The 26,972-nt window shown below is 33.9% G+C and overlaps 1 protein-coding gene across 6 annotated transcripts; it reads left to right on the forward strand.

Moving 5' to 3' along the window:
- Positions 1-26,957, forward strand: LOC132698327 (odorant receptor 4-like). Of its 6 annotated transcripts, XM_060664322.1 has the most exons (6): positions 23,715-24,120; positions 24,172-24,446; positions 26,157-26,256; positions 26,315-26,419; positions 26,545-26,700; positions 26,806-26,957. In XM_060664322.1, the coding sequence occupies exons 1-6, from the start codon at positions 23,722-23,724 to the stop codon at positions 26,872-26,874; spliced, it is 1,104 nt and encodes a 367-aa protein (XP_060520305.1). In that variant the 5' UTR covers positions 23,715-23,721; the 3' UTR covers positions 26,875-26,957. The 6 variants fall into 6 exon arrangements, with proteins under 6 accessions (XP_060520306.1, XP_060520304.1, XP_060520303.1 ...); XM_060664323.1 differs by lacking the exons at positions 23,715-24,120; positions 24,172-24,446 and adding an exon at positions 1-698; XM_060664321.1 differs by lacking the exons at positions 23,715-24,120; positions 24,172-24,446 and adding an exon at positions 5,740-6,464.
- Positions 26,958-26,972: the final 15 nt, after the last annotated feature.

Below are 26,972 nucleotides of genomic sequence, written 5' to 3' on the forward strand. Positions count from 1 at the left end.
TTTAAAACACATTTCACGATTTTGAAAATTTCTTGCTGCTGGGTTCTCGACGGCTATAAGGTTCCCAAATGGTACCATCTTTATTTTTACGCCGGACATATTCTCATGGGATCGCTGAATATTACGATGTTGATCAATTGGGGATTGTCAGCGAACGATATCAAAAAATTTGCGAGCCACGGGTATATAGTGCTGGTATGTATAATGGGCCAAATCAAAGCCGCAATATTAACTTTCCGAAAGAACGACTTCGGCGATTTAGTGAATCGGATGGATATCGACGTGTTTAAGCCGATCAACGGCAAGGAAAGAAGCATGGTTTCCGGCAATATGAAAACATATATTTATATACGTAACTTGCTGGTGGTGTGGTGTCACGCATCTACGACAGCGTTGATTGCTACTCCGCTATTGGATTCCGGTAGCAGATATGACGAAATTGTGGTACCAGCATATTGCCCATTGAATTTATCGAACCCTGCTATCTACACCCTTACTTATATCCATCAGGGCGTCGCGATTACTTACATATCGGCTTGCAATATCTACACCGACATGATATCAGCTGCATTTCTTACTTTTATTGGGCTCCAGTGCGATCTGTTGTCTGCCAGACTACTCGAAATTGAGAAATGTGTTGGCGAATCCAAGAGGACAAAGTTCATTAGATGCATGCATCATTACTCAATGATTTTACGGTAAGTAAGTGAATATTGCGCAGTTTCCAATATAGATGGGCAGAAGCGAGCAATTCTGAACTTCCGGCTATGAAGGAAATCTGTATTTCTTGAATTCGTAGAATACATAGAACTTCAATCATTTTCTGTAAAAAATGCAACCCTCGTTGCCTTTGTTTCGCATTTCATACATACGTAAATTCCAAACCTTTGTCTCTCAAAGCTGAAAAATTCATACCGTAAAATTTGGTCCAATTTCACTGTCATGAGAAACCGACTTTTCAAACAACTGTGAAACTTTTGTAAAAAATAGAATAATTGCGTCTTCGATTTTTTTACGCACGCACAAAACTTTCGTAAGTTCAGAGCAATAATAATTGACACTAGTAGTGTTTAAACTTTAAAGCAGTTGTAAGTGTTCTTATAATAGGAATATTAAACTGCCATTATAATATGTAGAACAAGTCTAAAATATTTTCTTAGTTAATTCTCTCATGGATTGTGATCACGTTAATAATATAAAAAATGAACAGAACATTCTGAAAAATATTATATTTATTTCTAATACACATTTGACTTGTGGTAGCAGTCCTGACTGGCGACAATTTTAAATTAAATAAATGAAATAATCGTATAAGCCCTACAGTTTAATCCTTAACCATTAGTAAAAATCCTAGGTGAGTGGTAAACTATGAGTAGAGACTGAACAATTGCAGAAATGTTCATAATCTATAATTTATATGAGATAAGTAAAGCTCGTAAACTTCCTCTTCAGAGGGACTGTCTTCTTCACATTCTCAAGTACGCTTTATCTTCTTTTATACTATAATAAAAGGCTTTTCTAGGGTTTCTAGGTTTACTATGGTCAAACAGTAACTTCTCATATTTCACTTTAAATGTCGTATATATGCTAGCGAAAAAGACTTTCACTTGAGTGCTATTCGAATTTTTTTGTTGTTATTTTGTTTTTGTGCTTCTACGTATAGCGAATATAGAAATACTAAATGTATATAGTATATTTGCTGGTAAGTGTTTCAATTTAAAATTTAAATACAGAGGTATTGTCTAAGGCAGTGGCTCTCAACCTTTTTGGGATCACGGAACACTTTTAAGTGGTCTCGATTTTGGCGGAACACCATTATCATAAAATTTGTAAATCTAATGTAAATCACACAAAATAATTGGAAGATTAATATTTAATTGAAATAAAGATATATATTACATGGTAACTTATTTTAATGAGAAATTTGCGCTTGACGACCTTTACAAATTTCCTCAAGGTTGGGTCTTATGTAAGAGAGCGCTACTCTCATTTCTTCTTCTAAATTGGTAAGTCTTTCTCTTTTTTTGCTTTTAATATTTGTTAGAGTTGAAAATCCAAGTCCGCACAGATAGGACGTCGAAAAGAGCAACAAGATATTCAACGCTCGTTTTGCAATAAATGGATGTTCATTCTCGATGGAAATCCAAAACCTTTCCACTCCTTCTTCTTTGAATTTTAGTTGTAACGTTCGATCCGTTGATATATTAATAAACTCATCTGCTTCCTGAATAGAAAAATCTTGGTTCATTATATCAAATTCACCAAATGGATTTCGCGCCCAATCAAAGTCTTCAATATTAAGAGATGGAAAGTAATGAGTTATTTTGTCTTGCAATATTGACAAATGCTCTGCCACATTTGAAATCATTTCGTTAATGTTAACAATATTTTCCGTTGCTAATAACGGAAACATATCAAATTTGCGATTTTGAGCAATACGATTTTTCCAAAGCAAAAGCTTTTTCTGGAAAGCTAGCAATTTGTCTGTGGATGTCAGAATATTTTCATTTTTTCCTTGAAGAGATGTATTGACTGAATTTAAGTAGCTGAAGATATCGGCTAAATATGCTAGCTTAGTACAGCATGCATCATTTTCCAAATATTTTACGTATACATCATTACCCTCTTGTCTAAAAAAAACTAGCAATTCCTGTTTCAACTCATGAACTCGGGTTAGCACTTTTCCTCTTGAGAGCCACCTCACTTCAGAGTGCAAAAGCAAACATTCATATTTGGATTCCATGGTGTTACAAAGTTGTTTGAACATACGGGTTTTTAATGGTCTCGATTTAATATAATTCACCATATGTACGACTTGTTCCAAAACAGACTTTAAGTTTGCTGGTAGACTCTTCGAAATCAAAGATTCCCTGTGCAGAAAGCAGTGAGTAGAGACTATATTTGAATTTATTGCTTTAACTCGACTACAAAATCCCTTAATACTGCCACGCATGGCTGGAGCTCCATGAGTACAGATTCCTGCGCAATTTTCCCAGGATAATTTCCATGCTTCCAAATAAGATGATACTGAATTAAATATGTCTTCTCCAGTTGCGTGACCAATAAGTTCCTTGCAGAATAAAAACTGATTTATTATTTCAGTGTCGTCAACAAAGCGAATAAATCCGATTAATTGGGCTTTGCCACTTATGTCAGTGGATTTGCAGCGCAAAATTTTTTGTACTTAATTTCGCCGTCACTGCGTTCTCTATAAAACCTGACATATCTATAATTCTTCTTTTTATCGTATCGTCCGAAACGGGAATTTTTAGGACGTCTCGCTGCGCTTCATTGCCAAACATAATCTTAACAATTTCTAAACATGCGGGCAAAATTAGCGATTCTGCGATATCATGCGGCTTTTGCTTCAATGCAATTAGTTCTGCCACTTTATAAGAAGCGATTTGCGCTTTATCCGAAATTGTAACGCTCTTTCGAAAGCATGTTGCTTGCACTTCTTGATTTTTCAGCAATCTTTCGAAATAATCTTTACCTTTCGAAGTTAGACAAGAATGTTTTGTTGAAAGGTGTCGCTGTAACTTAGCTGGGACCATTGCACTGTTAGCCAATTTTTCACCACATACAATACATCTCGGAATAGGAACATCTTGACTACCGCTCCATGTAAAACCAAACTTCAGATATTCTTCCGAATAATGCCGAACTGATTCGGATATCTTTTTACGTTTATTTTCGGCATTTTTGTTGCCTTGCATATCTCCTTCAATTGAAGAAGACCTGCTTGTACTCGCCCCAACATTAACCTCACTTTCAGTCTTTTCAAAAATTTGTCCATATTTCAGATTTAAAAGTCTTGTATAAATGCTAAAATAAGCAACTAAAAAAGATAAGAATACTGTTAAAACTACACAACTTCCATTTCATCTTACCAATTTCCAACAATATAAAATATATATATACAATAAAAAACACACTCACGAAAACTCGATATTTATATTAAATTATGGCTGAACCGCATATCGAAATTGCGCTTTTGTTATTTACGTACGAAGAAAGAGAAACAGCACGAAATCAACACTACGTAGCGCTCCCTGCGTTATCGAGTACACTAGAAATTTAGTGGTATTCCCCGGAGTAACTCCAAACGACGTAACTGCGTCGTTCGATAATTACACTGTTAATATTATTGACTGTTCCGCGAAAATTTAGAATAATATTGAATATTTTTGCTAAATTTCAAATAATTAACAAAACTATGTAGTATTTATTTTATAGTAATAAAAAAATTTACTGTTTCTTATTATATTATATTCAAAATTTTCGCGGAACACCTGGGACAGCTTCGCGGAACACCAGTGTTCCGCGGAACGGCGGTTGAGAACCACTGGTCTAAGGTAATCATATACATTTAACTTAACTTTTTCACTATTAAGGGAGAGTCATTACTCACCCCAAATATGGTCCAATTTATGTGGTTTTTATTTAGTTATACAGTTTATTTATTCTAAATCATTTAGAAACACTCAAGTTTTATTTTAATATACATATCTCCTGTGCCTAATAATCTAATATACCGGGTGTCCCAGTAAGGGCAACGAGGTTTGGAATTAGGGAAACAGACGGTCCTAGAAAAGAGCTTTTCATGGGCTATCACGTGATGCGATTGCAATTGCTCATCTTGCCACAAGGTTGCTTTTTCGGACATAATGGCAAAAAAACTTTTTCTGAGAAAATAATAAATGCAACGATATGGCTTTTTTAAGCCACTAGATTGTCAAATAAGATCCCAATAACCCATTAAGACTCACATCTTAATATGTTAATCTCCACCTAAAATATACCACTTTATGGGTTGTTATTCAGTTTAATTATCCAGAATTTATTTAGGATACCAAATAATATTTAAAATCAAAATAAAATTTCGTTTTTATCTTCTACATTTTTTAAAGTACCTTTAGTTCACACAAAATTACCCCAAGCAAACATTGTTTTGATATCCTTGGCCGATTTTGTTCAAATTATTACTATTACTAATTTATTAATTAATTAAAATTAATAAATTGTTCTGTAATTATTATTGTTCTTCATTTCTAACGCTTCGATTTCTTCTAACAAATTATTTAATTAATAAATTTAAACCATTTAAAACAGTAACCAATAAAGATAAATTGACAAGCATCAAATAACGACATGAAAGATTGGAGGCGTTAGCTCAGATAAAAACCAAATTGGTTTTCATAGCAATATTAGTCATTTGAAATGAATCACTTGTGTTAAAAAAGAAATAGTACTAGTAGCCAACAATTAATTAGTGACCGAATTATTAATTTTTACACACTAAATATTTGAAAATATAATAACTTCAGCAATAGGGAAATTTGGTTCCCTTCGAATGTATTGCAAAAAAAGGAATAACGATAAATGCTTTTAAATATTATTTTGATATAGTAAATAATAAGTCAAGTGATTTTTTTTTAAATCCAAAAGATTTTTGCTTTAAATTCTTTTATTCATATTTTAGGTTAAGATGACATAAAAAAGTCATATCGTGACGGTTATTCTTTTATCGGATTTCTGTTGCAAATTAAATCAATAAGCATAAGTATACGTTCAGCATATAAACTATTCAGAATAAAAGAAATTGCGGCTGTGTTATATAGCTATTAAATAAAAATCCGAACCGCATAAATACCTGTTATTAAAATAATGACACGTGTGGTGAGACCACACTTCCGGAAATTCTAATTTAAGCCGAATCAGACCAATGGGCCACGTGTCGTCAATAGAAGGTACGAAATGTCTTCAATGTTCAGAACGTTTTTTAAAAATAATTTTACAATGCTAAAAGTGGCATGCTGTTGGATACTGGATGGCAGACCATTGCCAAAGTTCTACAAGTACTATTTTCACGTGGTACATGTACTGTTTGTTGGAACTTTGAATCTGCTGATGTGCGTCAACTGGGTTCTTGCTTCTACCGATTTGAAAAAGTTCGCGTCGCTGGGGTACATCATTCTGGTGGGAATCATGGCCCAAGTTAAACTGCTCGTAATATTTTATTATCGCGATGATTTTGGAGAACTCGTTCGGCAACTGGACGATGATTCTTTTCAACCGAAAACTATTGCCGAAACCAACGTCGTAACACACACTCTAGATCACTTTGCAGGAATACGAAAATTCCTCGTGAGATGGTGTTTGGCGTCCACCATCCAAACGATTTTTTCTCCGCTCTTTACGAAGAAAAATGAAGGACTCCCAGTACCGGCGTATTATCCCATAAGCATCGCTCAATTGGATACATACGTACCCGTATACATGCATCAAGCAATAAGCGTTAGCTATTTTGCTTTATTATCTGTATACGTTGACTTGATGGTCGCAGGGTATGTTACATTTATCGGTATCCAATGTGATGTACTTTGCCATAGGCTGAAAGGAATCAGAAAGAATAATCAACGGGAATTGCGTTACTGTATTCGGCATCACATGAAGATCTTTAAGTGAGTTTATCAATTAAGACACTCTTTATTCTATAGACGATATGATTTGACTAATTTTTTATTTATTAAGGTAACAAAAGTCTTATAGCAACTGATAATTTTGACCCAATACACTCGTCATACTTCAAAATATTTCGGGACGATATGATAATATTAAAGCGGTTTATTTGTAGTAACAACATATAGATATATAACACAAATGTTAGTACTGCAAGATTTAAAACTAAGAACCAAATATGTTCGAAAGCTACACTACAGCTGACAAATACAAAATCATAGAAAATTAATCACAACTAAGAAGGAAACACAGGCCTACAAGAATTATAAACAATGTATTTAAGGAGGGTAATCAAAATGATTATACCTATTACACCAATTTCGTAGAAATCGGAACTAGCGCCCATACATGTTTTAATAAGTCGTGGAATATTATCAATCATTAAATCAATTTTATCAATCATTGCGAATTCACCCTTTTAAAAGAATGATAATAAAATAAAATAATGAAATCAGCGGTATTTTTATCCAACAAAATCTCCAGAATTGTAAGAGACTTTCGATAAGAAACTAAAGCGTCTTAAACAAACGACTAGATTTTGTTCTATGAATTTGCAAAAATTGAAAATATGTAAAAATATATTCTGGTATTTACAAAATTGTACATATCATTTCAAATAGTATGACGTCGACATTTGGCACGAGCGTAGCGCAGCGAAGCAAGACTAATAAACGAGCTACTTAGAAAGTTTACTAAACGTGTTGCATGTATACATTTTCTACGACCTTTATTATTTTTGCAAAACAATAGGAATACATTCAATGACATGACCGTCAGAATGGACAAGCCGTGCGAAAACATCCGATAACTCCCAAACCCATGCGGTGATATCCCGGAAATGTGCGAAGTGACTCGGACCTATGGGAAACGAAACTGACGTGGTAAAATAACACTTTACGCACGCTACATTGGTGTATAATTAGGTATTTTACAGAAGGGAGTAGTAAATGTTGGTATTTGGCATCATTATTTTTTAGCCTCTATGTGGTTGAACAAAAGGAAAGAAAATAATGTGCAATTATAACTACCTCCAACCAGAAATTAGCAGCATAAACACCTTCACACTCTTTCTCGCTTGAGGAATAGCTAAAAGTGGAACTTTTGACTAAAAAAAACCCAAAAAAATTGAAACTTCGCTTTTTCTATTGGGTTTTCATCAAATTCCAGTGGAAATCAGATTTTTCGCCAATTTATATAATGAAAACAACTGTGATTAACCGAAAACCTCCCTTTCCGGGTTAAGCAATAACTAAATAGTGATTTTTAGCCAAAAACACAAAAAAAGGAGTGAAAGCTTTTCCGCCAATTTCTGTAATCAAAACTACAATCCTCCAGTAATCATTCTAAAATCAGTATACCACAGAGGCTCAAAAAAACACAAAAAATCGAGTGAACTTCATTTTTTAAAATGATTTCAAAAGTGATTAACTTCGAAAATTATTTGTCGAAATAAACAAAGAACATAATTTCGAAAAGAAATCTTCGGAGCGTGTGATAGGCTAGTCCGCTCGTTCGTCGGTTTTTAAATGCCATAATAATGCAATTTTTGTTCCAACTTACCTTTTTCTCCATATCTTCCTGTGCTGGATCACTCCTAAGCTCTTTTCACTTGAAATCAGAAACACCCTGTATAAAAAAGCAGGCGTTTGGCGACCATTAATTTGTATTTCTTCAAAGGCAAATCCCCCATTAGTAAACGCTAGCTTATTAAAGTAAACTTTTTAAACTAGGCTGAGCAATGCGTATAATTATCTTCGGGACCCAAAGAAAGGCATTTTGTTTTCTAACTTTAATCATTGAGCGAGAGTGCAAATTATATCTGGCCTAAAAAGAGCGAAACTCGGTTCAGTATTCTCGATTCAGTCGTTGACGAACATGATACCCTACGATTACAAAAAATATTTCGAAAGAGATTTTAATGTGGCGAAATTCTTCGGATGTTGGGTAAATGACGGAAGGGCGGAGTCCAAGTATTACAAATATTACTTCGTCATGGTCAATTTGTTCTTTATCGTCCTCTACAACATCATACTTACGATCGAATGGTTCGCTAACAGCAAAAGTGTAAAACTGTTCGCCCAAATGGGATACGTCAATCTAATCTGCACGATGGGTCAAGTCAAGTCCACCTTTGTTTTCATTCACCGGAGTGATTTCCGGAACTTGGTAGAGTTATTCAATGAAGACTTGTTTCAGCCAAGAAACGAGGCGGAGCTTACCACTTTGAATCACGTGCTGAGCGTTTTTAGCCGTTTTAAAAGAATTCTCATCTCGCTGACATGCGTCTCGTTCACTTCTTCCATACTTACCCCCTTATTTTACTCCAAAGGAGATGGTCTACCATTAGAGGCATGGTATCCCTTCGATTTGTCGGTGAAGATGAATTTTAAATTAGCTTACGTGCACCAAGGGTTTTGCATAACGTACATATCGTTCATCAACATGTACTCCGACGTGCTGGTGTCTGGGTTTGCCCATTTCGTCGGACTTCAATGCGATCTGCTGTGCCTGCGACTCGAAGCTATCAGAATTGGAGATTATCAAGAACAGAAAGAGAAATTGGTTAACTGCGTTCACCACTACAGACTCATTTTAAAGTAAGTTTATCCTACACTCGGTTAAACTCGCTAGAAAAATGTGATTTCTATCTACTTTAAATCTACCTATTTAAGATTTTTGTGATTTGTGGACACACAATAAATTAATAAATTTGTGAATCTTTTTATAAAACTTCTGGATTCCTCCTGCGTAGATTTTTGTTGACTCGAACTAGCTAACTTTTCGCCAATCATCCGGTTGGCTTCTTCAGAGCTTGACTGATGTTTCAGTATATCTAATTGTAGTAACTGAATATACAAATATAATACAAATATTAATACTGAAAAATAGCTGTAATGCACGGATATAAAACTAAGAACAAAATCTGTCCGAAGGCTACACTACAGCTGACAAATTCAGGATCATAGAAGAACTAAACAAAACTAAGAAAGAAAAACCGGGCTACAAAAATTATAGACAATGTATTTGATATAATTATTGGTCTTTTGCGAATTCACCCTTGTAAAAGAATGATAGTGAAGTAAAATAATGAAAATATAATAATAAAAATAATTTTTATCCAACAAAATCTCCAGAAATGTAAAAGACTTTCGATAAGAAACTGAGGCGTCTTAAACAAAACTGACAGTTTCAGTCAAGCCCTGAAGAAGCCAACAGGATGATTGGCGAAACGTTAGCTAGTTCGAGTCAACAAAAACCGACGCAGGAGGAATCCTGAAGATTTGTAAATAATATCATGTGGAAGTTTCTTTGAAAAATTATTTGTGAATCAATTAAAGCTTATTTCAGACTATCAACGACACTTACTGTTTTGATCGAGATTTCGATATAATGCAAGTCAAATTCAGTGTTGAATCATTAACAGGAAGTTAATTAATGCCTGGTATATTAAGATCTAAGAAAGTCTTAAGCAAACGAAGAACTGGTGATGTTATATATTCGATACACTTACCGAATTCTTAAATCATATGTAAGGAAACTGTTATTGGTTAGATAACGTGAAGTGTGAAAAACGTTGTGAAACGAAAATCATATCTTAGCTCATTTAATTCGAATATAACCAAATGTCTTCGATAGACAGGGTTATACTAGCGTTTACGTCCCTTGAAAACGGAAGTGGATGCACTTATTATTAATTCTTCATCATCATTCAACATTCTAAGTGACTTTTGGTTGAAATAAAAACAAGAAACCGGCAACTCTGTTGGTTATTTAATGGTGTTTCGTCCTTCCAATATTTTAGTATTTTAAGGAAAAAGTTTAAATTACTTTAAGTTCTCCCATAATTAGCAGCATACTTTAACTGTACTTTTTTTCATTTTGCTTAGAAACTATTATAATTATAGTACTAAACAAATGACATTTTCGCTATTATAATATTAATGTTAAATACGCAGTGGCAATGGGTGTTTTCAATTACATTCGATATTTCAAGGGTGATTTTGCGTTGGCTAAATTGTTCGGATGCTGGGTAAACGACGGGCAACCATTGCCCAAACTTTATAAGTACTATTTTACTTTTATCAACGCCTTCTTTATCGTTTTACTCAACTCCATGATGATCCTTAAGTGGTTCATCTGCAGCAGCACCATCACGCAGTTCGCCCAAATGGGATACGTAAACCTGGAATCGTTGATGGGCCAAGTGAAATCCATTTTTATTTTTCTCAATCGAAACTATTTCAAACAAATCGTCACCCAATTGGAAGAAGATTTGTTCCGGCCAAGGAACAAGGAAGAAATGAAAACCATAAAAGAAGTCCTGCATGCTTTCACTCGAATTAAAAATATCATTGTAGCACTGACGTGGATTGCATTTAGCTCCTCCATACTTACCCCGATGTTTTACAATAAAACCGATGGACTACCCGTTCAAGCGTGGTATCCGTTTGACGTGTCGCTCCCTTTAAGATTTGAACTGGCATACCTTCACCAAGCCTTCGGTATCATGTATGTTTCCACCATAAATTTGTATTCTGATATAATGGTATCGAGATTCGTTTATTTCACCGCTCTCCAATGCGAGTTGCTGTGCATGAGATTGCGCTCTATTAGGTACCACAGTCACCACGTACACCAAAGAAAGTTGTTGATAGACTGCATTCGTCACTATGGATCGATCTTAAAGTAAGTGAAAGTAATTGTTGCTTATTGTAAGTTAGCCATCCCTGGCACACAAAATCCGCATCATATGGGATTTTTTACATTAATTAATTAAATAAACCATCTATTTTAAACTAAACTTTATTTGGGTTATAAAATACATTTTTACCAACGAAGACAAATATAGATAAATAGTCCAAGTACTTTGATTCCGATTTCTTTAAATTAGATTATAACAAAAAAAATGAGGTTGGAAAAACATGAAAAAAACTCTTTATTCAGATAAAAAATAGCATACATTAGATCGCATAAATACAACAACTTCTGAAATTTGAGCTGGATAAGTTCGCCTGTATCTTTAAAAATAAAGAAGAGTTAATTTTCAAAGAAACTTCCATCACAGGTCACTATTTACAAAACTTCTGAATTCTTCCTGCCGCAGTTGTTGTTGAGTCGAACTTGCTAACGTTTCGCCAATCATCCTGTTGGCTTCTTCAAAGCTTAACTTTATTGAACAATTAAAAGGCATTGTATTATATCCACAAGATATTCTGGTGAGTTTCGACGTAGAATCCTTCTTCACTAAAATCCCTATTCCTGAAACTCCCAACAACATTTTAGATATATTAAAATCCGAAAACTTGGAGCAAACTTTTTCAGACATATTTTTCTTATAACGGTCAAATTTTTGAACAAACGTCGGGAATAGCTATGGGTTCTATATTATCACCGGTCATAGCAAATATATTTATGGAAGCCTTTGAGAAGAAAGCTCTCGACACCTTCCATCTAAAACCAAAATAATGGAAGCGCTACGTCGATAACACTTTTGTTATTTGCCTTCATGCTCACGAATGCTTAGTATATTTTTTTAGACATTTAAACTCTATACACGTAGTACGTATATAGTACGTTTTACCTTTGAGTTAGAAACTAATAATAATAATATCACGATCCGACCCGAAAACCGTAAAACTATCTCAGTCCGAGTCATTGAACAAAGAATTAAAACACCTTACCCGTGCTTTTCTCTCTAATAATTTCCACATTAAAGATATTAAGCGTTCCATCACAAAATTCACTTCAGCACAATCTTCCAAAAGCAATGAGTGCGACAGCAATCCCATACTTGCCATTGTTGACCTTCCTTACATTCAAAACATCACTGACCACTTAAGAAAAGTTCTTAAGAAATATAACGTCAAAACCGGATTTACCACTTGTACAAAAATCTCTCAATATCTTCGATCCGTCAAAGACAAAATTCAATTAGAGATGCCAGGAGTTTACAGCATTCCATGCAAATGCGGTAAAGAATACATTGGAGAGAACGGGCGAAAAATATCAACTAGGCTCAAAGAACATGAAAGATCCTTAAGACTAAGACTGAGACAAATAAACTTATCAGCAGCCGAATACAATCACGAAACCGGACATAAAATTTTATTCCATAAAACTAAAATTCTTGCATGTAATCAATTCTTCTACCAACGAAAAATCCGAGAATATATAGAAATCTATAAGTAACGTAATAATCTTAACCGCGACTCAGATCGATACCTGTCACCAATATAGCTCCGCCTCTCTCAAATAATATATAAACAGGTATGGTCTGTTCATAGATATAAGAAAGTGACCAATTGCTTTTGAATGGGATTATCCAAGTTTCGGAATTTAAATTCAGGTAGAATTGTGGTCCGTAATAGAAAATAATTTTATACCTACCTATGTTTAATATTCTTTGGTTTGGTATACTACTTAGTTTAAGTTTACTAATAATCATTCTTATTTCGCGTGTAATACAGCGTGTGTTGAATCGTGTGCGAATTATGCGAAATATGTGCGAGTCTAGTGCATCTCAGGAGATGCTCCCACCCAAATGTAGAAAACACTATTCTATTGAGACTAAGGAAGTTATAAACAATGTTTATTTCACTCTCATTGAACGTGGTGCCAGTAAGCAAGCATCTTTGGAACAAACGGCCACATTGACGAAAATTCCAACATCAACTGTATGAAAAATTGTGAATAATCCCATTTCAGCTAGGAAAAAAAGAAGCGATGTTGACATTTTCTCGAGTGTAGATGAAAGTGTAGATGAAAAAAATTTACCAGTTACACGAGGAACAAAGCATGCCTACATTAGATATCTTAATTAGGAGGGTTGAAAAAGATGAAACCGGTGTTAAATGTGGCAGACTACCTTATGGAAGTGCATTCAACACATGGGTTTTAGATTTAAAAAAGTTGCCAAAAGGCAAGTTTTAATGGAACCTTTTAGAATTCGGAAATGGCGACTGGAATATCTAGAAATAATTAAGATTTACAGAGAACCACAAAGGCCAATTATTTACTTGGATGAAACCTGGTTGATACTTATGATACCCCGGAAAAGGGTTGGGTTGACTCAACTGATAAGTGAGCCGCGCCATCAAAAAGAGGTAAAAGAGTAACTATTTTGCATGCTGGCTCTAAAGATGGTTGGATTCTAAATGGACTTTCTCTGTCTGTGAAAAATATTAAAGATTCTTCTCTGGATTACCATGAAGACACCACCGCTGATTTATTTGAAAGTTGGTTTAAAAACAAAATATAGAACAAATAATAATTAGAACAGGGGATGATAGCGATAGTGATACTGATATATTATGTGAATAAGTAATTTAAGTAGGTAATAAAAATATTTTGTGGTTTTATTTTAGATTTAAACATAAATACATGCATAAATAAATAAATATTGTTTAGCATCTTTCCTAACAAAACCCCAAATAATTAAATTCTAAGCAAAGTACGGACCTGTTCGGCGTTCACTTTCTTATATTTATAAACAGACTTTACAGAGTAAAATGCGAGCCAGTTTAAGTTAGCAAGTTTGACTCAACAACAACCGTCGCAGGAGGAATCTAGAAGTTTTTTAAATAGTAATAGTTAGTATAACACTTAACCAAGTAAGTAGCAGCACATATCACGCAACAATTATACATATATCTAGGAACATATAAATTGCATTCTAGAGAAAGAAACAAAAGAAAAAGATCCATCAACAGAGAAACCAGAACATTTGCGAAACTCGGGCAGGTCTTTAAGTAATATTAACATTATAAGTAAATAATGTTAACCTCCACTCTCAACAAAGCGAGCTTTCTGAAACTTGCTGTGGAAACTTTTTTTCTACCCGTGTAGTATGCAGTTATTCCAAGACAGAGACATTCTACGAGAAGCTTCTTTTAAAAAAATGTTCTAATATCTTATGTTGAAATTGTGAAAATTATTACGAAACTCTATATTTCTAAAAAGGTTTGGTGGATTTTTGAATGAAATTATTTTGTGGTACATTAATGCACAGTGCAATTTGTCTCTGCAAATCATATTTTTTAATTTGTGGTTCACCTCTTCTAATGCCAAAGATAGATCTTATACACTATATCACAGAAATTAAAACTGGAGAGAATAAGCGAATCAAACATCCTTCAAAAATCAGAATTTAGGACATTACGGGAGTTATACAATAGTTTTAATTTGAAAATTGATTTCTTAGTACACTCAAGTCGTGTGTCAATATATAATAATAAATATATATATAATAATAAATAATAACATACATTACATTACAAAGACATAATTTGGTACTATATACGTTTTATGGTTGAAGGCATCACAAGCCTTAGAATAGTCTAGAATGACTAAAAACTTTATCATTCCCGAATCAAGAGCACAGGGATTGTCGTGAAGAACATTATTCCTTTCCAGATGTTCCATTAATTGTCTCTTTGAATACTTTGGATAAGTTTATCCTTTTGTTTAAATTGACATTGGCAGAAAACTGAATATAACTTTATGCAATTGAATTTTTCGATATTTTCAAAAATACACAAATTATTAATATATTTTATAAACTATACCAATTTTCACAGATAAAGGCAAACTTTTCAATCAAAAGAGGCCTTATATTACCCGTTACATTTGTACCAATAAGATTCCTTCTTTAAATTGAAATCCTGTTTTTTTATGTTAATTATTGTTGATCTGTACGTAAAACTAAATTTGAAATTTGTAGCTCTCGGCCTAATACACATAAAAAAAACATTTCTATAATATTCGAAATATTCATATTGAAAAAAACAAATTATCTTTTTTACCTGTTGGCACTTATTTTGAAATTTTCCTCTTTGTCACGTAATTTGATTATGTACTGTTTCTGACGTTCTTTAGGACCCAGCACGCTTTGTTGCTCTGTTTTGCTGAAATTGGTTTACTTTTAAGAAGCAAAAAAGCATTTAACGTGGTTGAAAATCATACAAAAAACAATGTTTATCTTTGTTGTTATGTGTTTTTTGTAATTGGTATTGTAGTTTTAGGATGAAAAAAGCATTTAAAGTGAACCACAACCTTACCTGTAAGCCATTTTTAAGAATCCACCACCCAGTGTTCCGGCCAGACTTCCTTTTAATTTAACAAACAATGGACCGGTCATTTAAGCCACGATTTAATTATCAGTTCTAAAGAGTTCCTTAGGAGCCTCACAAATTTTAATTTAGTATCGCATTTAAGCCCAGAACCTTCCACAACAACACTAAATGGTTATCACCCTCAACCAACGCACTCAAATCAGGAATCATTTGTTTGGTCGGTTTGGGGTTTTTTAGAACAAATAAAAAAGATACTAGGATTTCAAAGGTGACTGATACTTCTAGTTCACTATATAATTAATTTTAAACTAAGTAAAGTAAATATTTTATATGTATAACCCAAAATATTTACTATTTTCGAAGTAGTGGTTAGTTTTAATTTAGTCATTATTAACGTTTTCAACGCATGGCGCCGAAGGTAGCGTTGAACTGTATCCATTACTAAAGAGAACTTTATTTCCTATCATGTACACATACAACAAATAAGGGATAACTTAACAATGCCAAAATAAGTAGGGCAAAGGGACCACATTAGATAATATATCAATCTTACATATAGTTTCGTATAGGAGAAAGAGCCTAAATTCCACATTAACTTATCTGTACTGCCCATTTTGCTCTGAAAATTTAATTTTATCTGAGGATATTTTAACAAATTATAGTCTAAAAAATTAGAAACTGTCGAATAGAAAAACTGTCAGAGGCCATGTTAATTGTTGAACGCTGAACGTATTGAATGTCCTTTCTGAACATTTTTCAATGTACCCTTCAAAAGGGATTGTATTATCAGCATAGGCATATATCTAGTAGATAAATGTGTGCGCTGAATCGTGATGGCAACAGGAAGAAGAGAATAATGACCAGTGTTGTTTGAAATAATTCCAAGTGATAACGGTAATTTACAATTTGATTTTCAAACAAACTCTAACATTCCACATTTCATAAAGGTCAATTTCAAAAAACTAAAACCTCATACCATTTCCTTTCACTCAAATTTTATTGAAATGTAAATAAAATAAGGTGTCTCTCACCCTCTCAGCAATGGCGATCCATGTTGCTTCGTTTTTAGAAAGTCAATCGAGGATTGAGAATGTTTAATTGTGAAAAATCTATAATTCAGATTGGCGTGTCAGTTTCATTTAACAAATCAAACACTGTTAATAATTAAACAAAACCGGAAAGTTTTTCCACTACTATTATAAACTTATAAAAATCCGGTTTAAGAAAAATCGCGTGACACACACCAGCAACAACATTCGTATCATAATGTACGAGTATAATTATCTAAAATCTTTCCAAAGCGACTTAACCATACCGAAGTACTTTGCATTTTGGTCGGTAGACGGTCGAAATGAGTGGCCGTACTACAAGTATTTTTTCTTATTTGCACACGCTGCGATCATGCTGTGCGTAAACAGTTTGCAAGTGGTTAATCTGATACTACACTTTGGCAACTTAAAAAGAATGGCGGAGTTAGGCTACATCATGTTGATTTGTATGATGGGGGAGTCGCTATCCGTTCAGAGTTTCTTTAGCCGTCAAAGTTTCAAAGATCTGATCCATATGCTCAGCGAGCAATTGTTCCAGCCTAAAAACGCGATCGAATTGGCAATCGTCGAGAAAATTTTCAAATCTTTCATGCGTATAAAGAACTCGATGCTGTTCGTGTCGGGTCTGTGTATGGTCGCTTGCTGCGGTACGGCCTCCTTATACAGGAGTCAGAGGAAATTGCCTTTGGCAGCTTATTATCCGTTCGATGTTACTGTTTCGCCGTATTATGATATCGTCTACGCGCATCAGTCTCTGGCTATAATATTTTACGCGTTCAACAATGTCTTTGGATTCGCCATATCGTCGATGTTCGCACACTTCTTGGGGTTACAGTGCGACTTGCTTTGCCAAAGAGTGACGAGGATAGGGAAGAATGGAAGTGATATTCGCCAAGAATTTCTGGAATGTATACGTCACCACCGATTGATACTGAAGTGAGTATCCCGCGAGTTACGTGTGTTGGTGAAAGAACCGCTTTTTTTAAAAACTTTAATTTGTTTAAAGAATTTTATTGTTGTTAAAAACGGGAACAATTTATATCAACAATAAGCGAGTTTACTGTCTGAAGTTAAGAACAGAACTAATACTGTGCGATTAAATTATACTGGGGTAAGCAGGTTATTGATACGTAACTCCTCCCTTCATAATTGTGAAAATACCTGCTTAAAATTCTGTAACTAACATAACAGCAAAATACAATTATTAATATATAAAGGATTATTGTCCAGATGCTGACATCTCTTATTTTGATAGGGTTGGTTAACTCTTTGATATCTTGTGTTCAGGTCGTCCAATTCAATATCGTCTAAGATGAGTGGTTCAATCTTCGACGTCGGTCTTTCCACTTCCAAGGCTGTAAAGTTTATCGACGGGAGTTCAATATTTTTATGTCATATCTTCGACTCTTCATAGATTTTTATAACGGTCCCTTCTAATTTTATTTGGCACTCTGACACCAATTCCACTAAATACGGACCTTCTAGGGGAATAGTTTCTTGTTCCTTGCCGCACGTTTGAACGCTTACAGTTTTTTTCGGAGACACTAATACAAATCTATTGTTCGATAGTTTATGCATCTTGCACTCCGATATTAACGCTGGCAAAAGTTTACAGTTTGACACCTTTTTTTAAATTGGAGAAGCTGAACTTCACAATCAATCTGTGTTGGATTGCCATTATTACAAATAAATTCTCCTTCACTAATTTCTTTATGTTCGTTAAGATGTATTTATTTGCACTTATCACCAGGAATCGGGCCATAGGAAGGATTGATTTATAGGAATCTGTTTTTATAGGCAAGGGGATTAATTGGAAGTAATTGTAGTTTTCGTTTTCTGTTAAAGGGATTTCAATAATAAAAGTTACTTTATTTAATTATATTTATATTACTTATTTTTTCAAAAAGAAGTATATTTTCAAGTTTAGATTCAAATGGCAATTTATTATTTTTAGTTAAAGTCTTTTCTATTGTTTTCAATTCATCTATCAAGTCGTGTGGTTCAATTAAAGGATTATGCAATGTGCCTAGCGTCCAAATTTTCCAACATTTGCAGAATAGTTTGATATTGACTCACAACTTGCAAAATTACCATTTCTATAATCAAAAAGTTAAAGGTATCAATATTATGGACATCTATTTTCTTAATACTATCTTCTATTAATAATAACTTACTTTCTTTACTTTTAAATCTATTAATTGAATTATCTAGGATAGAAATCTGATTAATGATTAAAGATTTAATTTTACTTTGATTAGATGACGGCGTTTCAATAGCTTTATCATAACGTTCGGCATCGTCGTTATCTAGGTTGCCAGTTATAACTTTCGATAGACCATTTATAATTCCACGTTCTATAGAATATTGAGGATTTATTTGTGAGATTTCAAGTTTGATTTTATTTTCTAATATAGTTATTAAATGATATGAATTATAAAATTATGTTTTAAAACCAGCACTATTATTATGCTTTTCAAAAGCTTCTCTTAATTATTTCGCTGAGTTAAATAAATGATAATATTCTTTAATTAGATTTGTTATATCGAAATTTTGAACAAATGTCCAGTGGTCAATTTGTTTTTGTGCGTTACCTAACCTAAAGGAGAATAATCCTGGATTATTTTCAATCATGAAATTTTGAGTATCTTTGTTCTGCCATCAATCCGCAGTAGAAAAGGAGGAATCTGTAACAGAATCAGGTTTCCTTAGTGCCTTTATATGTATTGTTTCCGTTTTATTTTTATTACTTTTTATTTTGACTTTATTATTAGGTACAATTTCGACAATTTCGAAAGGTCCTTTAAATTTATTTCCTCTTTTATTTCTTCTATCGTTACTTTTATAAAACTTTTGCCGTCTTTTAAACTGGAATTGTTCCGATCCTTTAGTATTGTGACGTTCTAAAACCTTTTTTTGTCCTTCTTCATTTTCGGTAACCTTTGGGTATAAAGATTGAAATTTAGTTTTACGATTATTAACGTATTCAGAAAAGAACGTACTATTAGTAATTCTTGAGGGTCTCGAGAGGCTGTATGCCCTAATGTTAGTTCATAAGACGTAGATTTAGTTGCTGAATGTATGGAACTATTATGAACAACTATAGCGTATTCCATAAGATTTGTTTCGTTTTAAATCTATTTTTTAACAACCTTATATGTTCTAATAGTGTAGAATGGAAACTTTCTATTGGTGAGTTGCTTTCGTGATGACCAGGAGTAGTAATGTGAATGTATATTTTGTGAATTTTTAGTTCTTTTACTGTTTCGTTATTAAATTCGGTACCGTTATCAGCTATATTTTTTTCTGGTATTCCGTAGAATGTGAAATAGTGCATTAAAGAGTTACAAATTTCAATTGCACATTTACTAGTGATTGTAAATGCTTGCCCTTATTTATAAAATTTATCAATTATTGATAAGTAATTTTGACCGTCGAATTTAAAATCGTCTATATGCAAAATTTGAAATGGTTTAGTCGGTGTTTCGGTTAAGGTCAATGGACTGTAAGGTTTGTCTCGAGCATATTTTGCGACCTGACATATTTCGCATGCATTAATATAATTAGCAATATCATATTTCCATTCCATTTGCCAATAATAATTTCTTTTTAAATGCTCAATGATTTCTAGAATACCTCTATGATTTGTTTTTCCCTCGTGATGACATTTTATAAGCATTATCTACTCTTCCTTTTCTCTAACCGAAATTATTAATTTTGCACATTTAATGAGCTCTAGTCCTTTTTGATAAAAATCATTGCGATATACATTATTAAACTCACTATACTGGAAGTCATCCTGAAAGTAAATATAAAATTTAGTTCCTGGAGATGTGTATTTTTTCAATAAATCAAGAATTGATGTTTCTTTATGTTTTGGAATTTTTACTTCTAGAATTTTAAGTTTTTGGAAATCGTTTTGATTTATTATTAATTCGTTATGTATATTGGGTGTAGCAATTATTTGGTCCAAAATTCGACTCCCTTCATTTGCTACTTCCTGATTACTGTCAGAATGTACAGTATCTATTAGTTCTATAGGGATTTGATTTTCGATATTTAAATTTTGTTGGCTTGTACTCGGCGTTATCGGGTTATCGTTTATAATATTTCGGATAAGTGTCATAAATAGTCAACTATGTCCTCGTTTATATTCCCAGGTTCATTCAATATACTTTCACTTTCAAGGATGTTAACCAGAATTCGCGATAGGACGTCGGAGTTCGCGTTTAATTTTCCTGGTTTTTAGATTACTTCATAATCAAATTCTTCGAGACGAAGTCGCCAGCGTACTAGCTTACTATTCGGCTCTTTAAGATTAAAAAGCCATGACAATGGTCGGTGGTTTGTACAGATTTTAAATTTTTTCCGTACAAGTATGGCCTAAAATGTTTGCAGGCCCACACTATTGGTAGCAGTTCTTTCTCGGTTGTAGAATGCTTTGTTTCACTATTATTTAATGTTCGAGAAGCGTAAGCTATAGGTTCATCGTTAGGAACATCTCCTTGGGAGAGCACTGCAAAGCAATGGCAAAGTTACTAGCGTCGGTAGTTAAGTTGAATGGTTTTTCGAAATTAGGATATTGGAGAATTAGCGAGTTCATTAACATATCTTTACAGGTTTCGAAATATTGTATAAATTCGGGCGAATGAATCACTTTCGCTTCTTTTTTGAGACAACGAGTAAGGGGTTTAGTTAATTTTGAAAAGTTTTAATAAAGCGTCTATAATAACCGAGTAGGCCTAAAAAGCTTTTAATTTATTTTTGAGTAGTGTGTAGTGTGTGCAGGTGTGTAGTACTGAACTTCCTTCCTAAGGAATTCCGATTTGTCAAGTTGTACCTTTATATTAGCTTCTCTTAAACTATTAAAAATTTGTCTAAGTCTTAGTTCTTCGAGCGATACCGAGAATATAACTATATCGTCAAGATAGACGGAACAAATTTAGTTATGTAACCCTTTAAGGATATTGTCCATGACCCTTTGAAAGGTAGTGCTCCTTTCAAACCAAAAGGCATTCTTTTAAAATGGAAATTTCCATGAGATGTAGAAAATCCGGTTTTAGAAACATCATTGGGGTCTACCTCGATCTGGTGGAAATCAGAGGCTAAATCCAAAGTGGTGAAGTAATTTATCGAGAATATCGGCTATGTTTGGATCGGGTAACGATCATCGATTGTTCTCTCATTTAATTTACGGTAATCAATTACCAAACGCAATTTTTTCTTTCTTGACTCGTCAGCTCTTTTTGTGACGATCCAAATTGGACTAGACCAGAATCAGAATGTTCTATAATGCATTGCTCGAGCATCTTCTTAATTTGAGAGATTATTTCTTCGCGATGTATTTCGGAAAAACGATAACTTTTAGTATAGATAGGGGTCTCATCCTTTACTTTAATTTTGTGTTTTATTTTATTAGTAAAACTCAGAAGAATTTCTTCGCAATAAAAAATGTCTCGATATTCTAAGCATAATTTTCGAATTGCATTTCTTTCTTCCGAATTACGGTGACTTAATCTACTGTTTTTTCAATTTTTTTTAAAAAGGTTATCTTGGGAAGTGCTTAAACAATTTTCTTCAATCTCCATTTTGGTTGTAAAATTAATTAGGTTTCAATATCGGGTAGCCTAGCCTAACACGTCATCATTCACATGCACATTGATTTTGCCAGAACACGTTGAATTTCATCCTTGAATTCATTCAAGTAGATTTGTGACTTAATACAACCCCATAAAAATGTCACATGGAGCCAAGCCACAGATTCAAGGTCTCCTCGCAACGAGATGAGTCTATCCAGAAAACTCTCACTCAACACAACAATTGTTTCTCCTGCACGTTGCACCGTTCTTTCGGAACTTAACATTCTCAATGATCATTTCCTCTATAACGAACTCCATTAAAAGTGACTGGCAGTCGTTTCTTCTTCGAAAAAAAAAAAAAAGACGACAAACCGCTACTTCAAATTGCACACCCAATCGTAACCCCTTGAAGATGCATTTACTGTTCTTAAATTACTCTATTCTGCAATTTTGGTTATTAACAAAGCCATTGGGATGAAAATACGCTGTACTGCTGATTCTCATGACCTCACAATACTATCAAATTTCTTGATAAGACAAAATTTCGATGACAAAAATTGCAAAATAATAGGAAACAATCATCATCATCAATTGGAATCAATCATTTGGAACCCGGCTTTCTTTTTGAATCACCTCTGAGAACTTTGTAGACCGATAATGCATTTATTGTTATATTGACACAAACATATTTATCTATATATGTTGACGGACTAATGAGAAGCGCCTTTATTAACAATATCAATTTTCCATAAAAATATGATTGATAATGAACTAATAAGTCCCATTGTGTTACCCAACAGGCTTAAATACTATTTAAATTGACGCATATGGTATTCGTTGGATTGAAGGGGGAGGTCCTGTTTATTGGCCACGTATACCTGCTTTCATCAATTTCTTTAGTACCAATTTTTTATAGCTAAGTTAATTTAGAGTGATCAAAGGGTCCAAAAAACAAATATTCGTTAGAAAGCATTTTGTAAATTTTAACGATTTTGGAAACCTTGCTTTCCGAACTACTTTTTTTAGATAACGGATCTCTAGGCGAGCGTTGACTTTAATTATTTAAATCTCCGTGTATAAATTTTCGACCCAGAAAAAATCAGATATTAAAAGTACATTGTGCACGAAGAGCGTCACTTAAAAGTATATGTTACAATAATAAACAAATCTGAATAAAGGTATCTTGCTATATTAACTAACCAATAACAATATGACATAGGCGAAATTTGGTTGCTATTAAATTTTTTTTGGTTTTTTTGGTTTGACCTACATCCAACTCATTTTCTATATCTTAGCGTTATTGGTCATATTTGTAATGTAAGTAATAATTTTTCAGTTCTAAAGTTTCAAAACAAAAATAATTACAGCATTTACAGTCGTCCGAGTTCACATAAAGTTTAAATTATGATGTATTACTTACTTAGCCAATTATATCGATACAATATAAAGAAAACGTTGTCTCATCAGAACTTTTATAACAATATCGTCCACGGGAATATAAAAATGGCACATTACAGTTACAAAAACTATTACCAAACCGATCTTACAGCCCTAAAGTTTTTGGCATGCTGGGTGGACGTTAAACCAAACCAACGCGTCTATTACAAATTCTACTTTCTGCTGACGAATATAATTTTGGTTACGTTCTATAACCTTATATTGACTTTGAGATGGATATTTGTGACCACAAATTTGAAAGAATTCGCCGAGATGGGATACGTCGCTATCAATTGCCTAATGGGGCAAACAAAGATGTTGGTAATATTTCGAAACAGCTCCTACTTCGACCAACTGATTGCCGCTTGTGACGATAACATTTTTCAACCCAGAAATATAAAGGAACTCGCAATCATTAGAAAGGTTTTAAGAAATTTCGCAAAAACGAGGAGGGTGTTAAAGACGGTAACATGGATAGCATTCCTTGGTACCATATTTAGACCTTTGTTCTATCAGAGACCTTATATGTTGCCTGTACCAGCTTGGTACCCGACAGATTGTTTAAAGTCGCCTGCGTTTGAAATCGCCTATTTACATCAAGGCATATCGATAATGTACCTGGCCTGCAGCAACCTATACGTGGACGTTCTCATGGCGGGATTTGCAACTTTCATTGGATTGCAATGCGATTTGCTTTGTGCCAGATTAAAGGCCGTAGGAGCCGCTGCGAGCCAAACAGAGAAGAAAATTAATTTTATTGATTGCATCCTCCATTACAATTCAACATTCGAGTAAGTCTCCTTAATTTTACACTTCCAGATCAACAAACTTGGGGTAATGGTAACCATTTTGCTAGTGTTAATGCCATCAGAAAGGAAGTGGAGCGTTTTTAAGTTTCCTACAGTTATTGCATTTTAGAGAAGTTTATGGAAGTTTATCAACTTGTTGCATGGTATATTTTTCCAAAATCATTAGTTTTTGCGTATTTTTTTGCAAAACAGCACTGAGTGATGTGTGATGTTACTATCAAAATTGGCAAATGTTAAAATGCCATCCAAATTTTACCAAAAACGCCCCCTCTGGGATGGCTCCGAAGTTCGTGACTAAAATAGCGGAAATATCCGAAGTAGAGAAGAGAAAGAGAAAAGAGAAAAGTAAATTCGAATCATTGCGTATAACGGTATCAAATAATGGACAGAAAATGTCTCATAAGGACGATTGAAAGGAACTGTGGTGAAATATGGTGTTTATATTTGTATTGTATTGCATTGTATTTTTCAGTAGTAGTATATTATATATATATATATATATATATATATATATATATATATATATATATATATATATATATATATATATATATATATATATATATATATATATATATATATATATATATATATATATAAATGTAACATCCACATACACACATCTGAATCCAAACAAGGTCTAATGTGCTGTGCGGCTGCGGCATTGGTAAATCAGACCTATTTCAATATTCAGACTAGCCTAGTCTTTAGGGTATAATTTATTTATGCATTGTGATATTAAATTGTTTCAGAAAAATCAGCGACACCCTGGAATACTCGCTTTTGAATATTCGATAAACTTCCTTTTATCTAAAACTTTCTCAATTTACCGAATATCGGTAACATGTCAAATTATATGCCTAACAACATAAATTGCCACGGATCTAACTTTCCCCAACATTTCGTCGCTGTCAATCGAGTAAAAATGATAGCTTACGATTTCCGAAAGATTTTCATTAGCGATTTATTTTTCTTAAGGTTGGCGGGATGTTGGGCTAAAGACAGCGAAGAAATTCCTCCGTTTTACAAGTACCACTTTTACTTTTGCAATATTGCTGTCATGTTTGCGGTGAACTTCCTAATGACAGTTAACTGGTTTATAGAGACGCACAATCTGAAGGACGCATCTGATCTGGGGTACATCATTCTGATCTGCTACATGGGACAAGCTAAATCGTATTATTTTTACAAATATAGAAACGAGTTTAAAACTCTCGTCGATATGTTAAGCGATCAAACGTTCCAACCCCGAAACCCGGAAGAATTTGAAAGCTTAAAAATTGGGTTCCAAAAGTTCTGGAAAATTAAAACGACCATGTTGGTTTTAACTTTAATATCAACACTATGTTGTATAACCACACCCCTGATAAGCGGTAGATTGGTCGTAAGAGCATGGTATCCCTTCGAATTAATTTCAACAATAGTTTATTGTGCTGTGTACGTGCACCAAAGTTTGGCGATCGTGCTAATTTCAATCATCAATATTTTGGTCGATTTGAGTATTGGCGGTTTCTGTAGATTCATAAGCCAGCAATGCCAACTACTTTGCATGAGGTTGGTTGCGATTGCGAATGATCGGGACGGCGTATGCAGGAAAAAAACATTGCTTGGCTGCATCGAAAAGCACCGCTTGATGCTGAAGTATGTCGGGTCGCTTCAAAGCTGAAGTCTTAACAGTGGTTTTTGTTCCAGATTTCTGAAAACGACCGAGAAAGTGTTTGGCAAAATATACTTCGGTCAGCTGTTTGCCAGCACCACTGCGTTGTGCATGGATCTGTTCTTGCTTAGTCTGGTAAGGCGAGTACACAGTGGTTTTTAATTTACCGTTAACGTATTTTATTTTCTTAAAGACAGAACCAAAAACATTTGAGTTCTTCTATCTGGTAGTCTACCTACTAGCGGTAGCAAACTTGCTCTTGGTGCCGTGTTGGTTCTCGACGGAAATGACACGTAAGGTAAGAAGATTTTCGACATTTCATTGAGGACACTAGATAAACCGGTTGGCTGAGGTTGAACTTTTGAATTATATTTATTTATTTACTTCCCTCTTTAAAAGAGTTGAGAAGATATAAAATTTCAGAGTGAAAACATCCCTTTTGCCGCGTACAGCTGCGACTGGGTAGACTCCAGCAACAGCTTCAAGAAGGAATTGATCTTTTTTATTCGAAGGGCTCAGAGACCACTGAAATTTTACGCTGTCGACTTCTTTGAAATATCTGTGGAGACGTTTGTGAAGGTAACCGTTAGCACCTCTTTCAAAAAGCGTATGAATTTTACCAGTACTGCCTACTGCATAATATGCCATGTTAGCTAATTGATAATAAACACCTATTTTTTGCAGATCATTCGAACATCATTGTCGTACTACGCGGTTCTGAATAATCTAAACATGGAGGAGAAATACTACTAAGCTTGACTTCAGCAAATTATAAGCACTATTTAAACTCACTGTTCTAGTTGTCGGTTATTGTTTCGTACACAATGTGCAGCAAAATAAACGATCATTGA

Source organism: Cylas formicarius, unplaced genomic scaffold, assembly GCF_029955315.1.
Source record: "Cylas formicarius isolate icCylForm1 unplaced genomic scaffold, icCylForm1.1 PGA_scaffold_2__14_contigs__length_35257938, whole genome shotgun sequence".
In the NCBI taxonomy this organism is placed as follows: Eukaryota; Metazoa; Arthropoda; class Insecta; order Coleoptera; family Brentidae; genus Cylas; species Cylas formicarius.

What these genes read in the sequence shown, in the direction of transcription:
- LOC132698327 (XM_060664319.1), top strand. Translation starts at nt 23,722, where the DNA reads ATGGCACATTACAGTTACAAAAACTATTACCAAACCGATCTTACAGCC. An exon ending in CATTACAATTCAACATTCGA is followed by an intron (nt 24,447 to 26,156) that starts GTAAGTCTCCTT and finishes TTTTTGTTCCAG; the next exon opens with ATTTCTGAAAACGACCGAGA. An exon ending in CTGTGGAGACGTTTGTGAAG is followed by an intron (nt 26,701 to 26,805) that starts GTAACCGTTAGC and finishes TATTTTTTGCAG; the next exon opens with ATCATTCGAACATCATTGTC.